This window comes from Citrus sinensis, chromosome 8 (assembly GCF_022201045.2).
Source record: "Citrus sinensis cultivar Valencia sweet orange chromosome 8, DVS_A1.0, whole genome shotgun sequence".
In the NCBI taxonomy this organism is placed as follows: domain Eukaryota; kingdom Viridiplantae; phylum Streptophyta; class Magnoliopsida; order Sapindales; family Rutaceae; genus Citrus; species Citrus sinensis.
In genome coordinates, this window is record NC_068563.1 from 9,126,146 (window position 1) to 9,132,145 (window position 6,000).

The window sequence follows — 6,000 nt, forward strand, 5'->3', positions numbered from 1 at the left end:
TGGCCCTAGAATGCGAAGAATGGACAAGTGTCCTCATGACTTTTTGGATTGCCCTAATCCCAAGTTATAAAGGAGCACATTTTAAGGAAACACATTAGAGGTATATCCATTGCCGTCACACACACACACAAGAAAAAAAAAAGGATTTCAAAGCTGTAACAAAGGGTATCTCATGGAGAATGAGAGAAACTTAAAGACTAAAGCGTGACACTTTGGTCCTTTTTATATCTCAACTTTATTCTTATATTTTTCTTGTATTTTCACTTTGATGATGTATTTCTTGGCAAACACTTATGTTTTTACTGTTTTAAAGCTCATCATGAGTCAAACTCTAATAATAGGCATGCTTTTGTTGAGATAAATACTACACCTTCTAATAAAATTTTAATAACTAGCAGGCTGAATTCAAGGTTTGATCACCATTGACAAATTTTGATATTTATCCTTTTTCTGGTTGGGGGGTCGGGGGTAGAAACAACTCATTTGCTTAAAGAATGATAAACACAACTTTTTTCTCATAGCCTAAAACTTTGTTTGGTGACAAACATTGCGTGGGTAAACTAAACGTTTTTCACCACAAAGTTTGGTGTCTTATATTGAAGTCAATTCCAATATTTTCCAAAACGTGCAAACTTTTGGCCGCAAAATCTATATCATGGCTAGAAAATTGTGGCAAAAACACCATATTCTCAAATGAATTAAACTTCTTGCAAAATGCACGCATATGGCACGCAACGTATGGTAGCACCATTGAAATATCCTATTATCACAAAAGTTAAAATAGGAAATAAATCATCCAGGACCTGCAAAACTATTAATTTTGAAAGATAAAAAACTAAGGATTAAAGAATTTTGAGGAAGAACAAAGAAAGATATGCGGGAATGCAGAACTAGAAATTCTTTTTTTTTTATGCATTAAGCTTACAATATATAATAAAAATTGAGAAACTAAGTGACCGAGAATCAAGCCATAAGCTGATACATGTTGAACAAACTAACAACTTCCTAAAGACTAGGACAAAGTTAATTTATTAACAACTGAAACATAAAATAATTATCCAAAACGTGAATAGCTTTGTAGTCCCAAGTGCAGCTAACTAACACTCCTCCATGCACTAGGAGCTGCAAACTCCAAGTCTTTGCCTAAGAAGTTGGAACTTGTTTGCTGGCAAAGATTTTGTGAAAATGTCTGCAAGCTGATCTTCAGATCTGCAATAAATGAGGCTCACTTCTCCTTCATTCTACACTTCCCTTAAAAAAAAGAGTTTGATCTTGAAATGCTTAGTTTTTCCATGAAAAAATGGATTTTGAGAGATTGCAATTGCTGCCTGATTGTCCATAAATACCTTTGTATCATTCAATTGCTTCAAGTTTAAATCACATAACAGTTTCCTTAGCCACAATGCTTGATTCACTGCTAGTAGTGTCGTTAAGGTGCACCAAATTTAAAACCTTACCACTAATATAAATAATTAGTACAGAGCGAGTAAGGATCGATCCCACAGAGACTATGCTAGTTATATTTATATCAACTCTAAAGCAAGATTTAAAATAAAATAATAGTAGTAATGCCAATTATAAATAAAAGGGCGTTTATGAATTTTTAACTAAATAGTAAGAAATAAAGAAATTAAAACTACGAACAAGAATTTAATAAAAACTCTAATTAAAGGAGAAAGAAATAATAATGATGAAAACTTTGATTAAAGGATCATTCGCCACTACCAAACATGCACATAATATATCAATTTTATCATCAATTTATATTGAAACTATCAATCATAGACAACAATAAGCTCTGTTAGTCTCAATCTTTCCTTAGTGTGTTGTTAGGCAAAACAAGCTCTTCACCTAATCTCTAACCATTAAATAATTTAAAACAAACTTTTTAAATTTAAGATAATGGAAGCATTAAACAAAGAAAGATATTAGGTTGATCTAGGCAATAAACACACAAACTCGGATTATTTAACCTAAGTTATGTTCTCCAATCGAAATCACTGATTCCAACCTGCTATTAATGATTAAAATATCAAGACAATTACGGATCAAGAATTTTAATCTAGCAATAAAATTTATTCAAGTCCTATCTAGTTGGCCACTCAAATAAAACAAGAATAAACCATGAACATTAATTATAGAAGAACATAAACAATCTCAATTAAATAAATTGAATGATAGAATTTAAATTTAATTGCATAGCATGTTTAGGGTTTTGAATTCACCCTCAACCAAAGTAAAAATCTAGCCTAACATAATTGAATTGGGAATAAGAGAACTGATAAAACCAGTCATGGAGATTAATTCAAGCGGCTGCAAATTGTTCAGTTTCTCTTGGTTGCCGATTCTCCTCTGCCCGAATTGCGTCTGCACTCTTCTGCCCGAATTGCGTCTGCACTCCTCTTTTTATTCAAAAGCAAAACTCCCTTTTATATTGCTTGGCCACCGAATCCTATTGTGATTCTAATAACTAAACCAACTTTTATAAGCTAAAGCCCTAAGCTTGCCACATAATTGAAAACAATAAAAGCCAAAAGCTATTGATTTCCTTCCTTTATTCTACTTTGACTTTCCATTCAAAGGCTTAATTAAGAGCTTTGTTTTATGTGCTGCCCACTTTAGTTTTAATCTTCTTCTTTGTTTGCACGAACATGGAGAATTCAATTTATTGGCTTCGGTTTCTTCGAACAGAATTTCTTGCACATCTCCTTAATTACTTCCACAAATTGATTTGATCTTCAATGTTGTCCAATTGTTATTCTTTACGTACTTTTTATCCATAATCTCCAATTAATTCCCTATGCAATAAAATAATTCAATTAATTAAAAATAACAAATAAAAATAACTAGTAATTATATAATTAAGGGTAAAATATGTATATAAATTATGCTCATTAACTGTTGTTGTGGCAGTAACAAATTCGGCCTCTGCAGTAGTCTGAGCTACAATCTCTTATTTCTTGCAGCACCATGAGAAAACTCCTGATCCAAGACTGAAACAATAGCCAGATTTACTCTTCATGTCATTTACAGATCCACCCCAACCACTGTCAGAAAATCTCAACAACTTGAAGTTTTGACACTTCTTGAATTTTACACCAAAGTCGATAATTCCTTTGATGTACCTAATAACTCTTTTTACTGCTCTAAGATGCACTTCACTAGCACAATGCATGAAATGAGAGAGAATACTCACAGGAAAAACAATATTTGGCCTGGTTGTAGTTAGGTACATTAAACACCCAACCATGCTTCTAAAATAGCCTTCAATTTTGTCTATGCCGTCCTCCTTACTTAAGCTTTCCTTGTGATTCATTAGAGTAGTTAACCCCGAGATACCAACCGTGGGGTTGTGCAAGCCTGAGGCAGAGGCATCACATTTATCAAACCCCTGGAAACAATGTCCCTGTAGCTCATTGTTTACCACATAGTCCTCTTGAAATGCCATTATTGTGCCAGGATGCAGGCCTTGGACATCAGGCTGAGGTTTCATCTCTGTAAATCCAGCTAATGGACTGGTGGCATCGTCTTGCTCATCGCTAATTGTAGCAGACGGTGTATGTCATTGGGAAATAATCCAAGACTACCACCTAGTAATGAAGCTGGGGATGGAGTTCTTTGAGGACCCGATACATCTGTGTGGACAAACTGCAACTTGCGAGTGGTTCTCCAGGTTGACTTCAGGAATGGTCTCCTTTTTTGTTTACTGTACTGACAAGGTTGACAATTTGGTAAGTGATCTCCAAAGTTTGTAAGCCAACTGTGAGCTCCTTTGTCTTCATGAGCTGCATCCTTTGCAAGTGACAATGACCAAGTCTCTTGTGCCATATCTCAGTCTTGCTAGCTTTGGTGGAAAATGCAACAAGTTCTTCCTTGATGGGATAAAAAAAAACTTTTTCCTCTCATTCTCACTTTGACAATTTCTTGACCAGTGACATCTTGAATACGACAGAAACTATATTCAAAGATCACTTTAAAGCCTTTTTCAATCAATTGACCTACACTCAACAAATTTTGGTCAATTTTTGGTACGTAGAGGACATCAGAGATTCTTTTTGTACCTTCAGCACTAGTTATGGCGATTGTGCCTATCCCTTTGACAGAAATGTAATCACCATTTTTGATTTTGACTTTAGTAAGGTCAGTTGGCCTCAAATCTATGAAGAGTTCCTTGTCATTTGTCATATGGTTGGTACAACCACTATCAATTAACCAACTTTCAGTTGAACTACTACTTGCAAAACAAGACGCCGTAGAAAAGCTGATCTTCATCCTCTTGATCTGCAACTTGGGCTTTAACTTCCTGCTGCTGAGGTTTTTCTTTGCAAATTGGTGCTTCATATCCAATCTGATTGCATTTGGAACATTTTGCATCGGGTTTCCTCGGTGGCCTTTTCTTCCACAGTGATGGCAAGGAGGGTATTTGCCCTTGAGATTTTCATTTTTGCTTTTGTTGTTACTCGAAGTAGGAGAAACTGAATTTCCTTCTTGGCCTTTCTTCTTTTCCTTTTTGTTTTTGTCAGCTCCGTGATGTTTGGCAGCTAAGGCTCCTTTAGTATTGACATCTTGCCTCATAAGTCTCCTCTGCTCCGGTGCTTGCAAGGAATTAAGTAATTCTGCCAAGGAAATTTTTAACATATCCTTGGTATTTTCCAAGGTTGTAATGTCGCTTCATACCTCTCCGGCACAGTGACAGGGATCTTTTCTACAATCCTTGAATCACTAAATTCAGACCCGAGTAACCTCACTTTGTTTGCAATTCCAAGAAGTCTATCTGAATACTCTTTAATTGTTTCAGATTCCTTCATCTTTTGCAACTCGAATTCCCTTATTAAATTCAAAACCTGCATTCCTTTTATCTTTTCATCTCCTGCATATTCTTTCTTGAGATAATCCCACATAGACTTGGTTGTCTTAAAGGACATAATTCTTGTGAAAATTGTCGATGACACCACAGTAAACAAGCATCCTTTGGCCCTCGACTTCTTCATCTTCTTTTCTTTCTGTGCTTTTATTTATACCATGGTGGGATTGTTTGGAAGTGCAGGAATTTCATAGTCTTCTTCCACTGCTTCCCAAAGATCCAAAGCATCTAAGTATGTCTCCATGTGTACTGCCCACATTTGGTAGTTGTCTCCATCGAACACCGGTGGAGCAATAGAAGAGAAACTGGCTTCGGCTTCCATGATACGTCAAACTCACACACAGATCCCTTAAGAAGGGAGCTCTGATTCCAATTGTTAATTTTGAAGGATAAAAAACTGAGGATTGAAGAATTTTGAGGAAGACCAAAGAAAGATATGCGGGAATGCAGAACTGGAAATTCTTTTTTCTTTTATGCATTAAGCTTACAATATATAATAAAAATTGAGAAACTAAGTGACCGAGAATCAAGCCATAAGCTGATACATGTTGAACAAACTAACAACTTCCTAAAGACTAGGACAAAGTTAATTTATTAACAACTGAAACATAAAATAATTATCCAAAATGTGAATAGCTTTGCAGTCCCAAGTGCAGCTAACTAACAAAAACTAGTGTTCATACATAAGATTTATTAAATGATTTATAATGGTCCTTTATTTTTCAAAGTTTTACATATTATTTGCTTACGATCTATATTAATCCGCTCAAAAGTGGATTAAGTTGGTCAACTAGATAGTTGCTAAGAAGAATGATGAATATATATAGTTATATAACCAATGACAAAGTGCTTTATTGGCTACAACATGCTGGAAATTCACTCCTCCGGGGAAGAAACAAAATTATGGTATGGGACTAAATGGCAAAAGGCACAATATGAAGTGGTTGAGCCTCCTGTATGGCTAGGCCGAATTTTTCTACCATGTCCATATGGCAAATCAAGCTTCCAATCAAAAGAATTACTGAGTGAACCTCGCAGTGGATATAACATTGTGATATCCAATGGCAAATCAGGGCAAATTCGCCGCCCAGCTCCAAAGGGGATCGACTTAAAATTTCGGCCTATGAAATCAACTT

At 35.4% G+C, this 6,000-nt stretch overlaps 1 protein-coding gene across 1 annotated transcript; it reads right to left on the reverse strand.

Moving 5' to 3' along the window:
- Positions 1-4,631: 4,631 nt before the first annotated feature.
- LOC107175008 (uncharacterized) lies at positions 4,632-5,186 on the reverse strand. The gene is made up of 2 exons (XM_052432631.1): positions 5,022-5,186; positions 4,632-4,913 (listed from the first exon to the last, which is right to left on the reverse strand). Exons 1-2 carry the CDS (start codon positions 5,184-5,186, stop codon positions 4,632-4,634), a joined length of 447 nt encoding a protein of 148 aa, XP_052288591.1.
- Between the last annotated feature and the right edge of the window lie 814 nt (positions 5,187-6,000).

What these genes read in the sequence shown, in the direction of transcription:
- LOC107175008 (XM_052432631.1), bottom strand. Translation starts at nt 5,186, where the DNA reads ATGGAAGCCGAAGCCAGTTTCTCTTCTATTGCTCCACCGGTGTTCGAT. An exon ending in TTCCAAACAATCCCACCATG is followed by an intron (nt 4,914 to 5,021) that starts GTATAAATAAAA and finishes ATGTCCTTTAAG; the next exon opens with ACAACCAAGTCTATGTGGGA.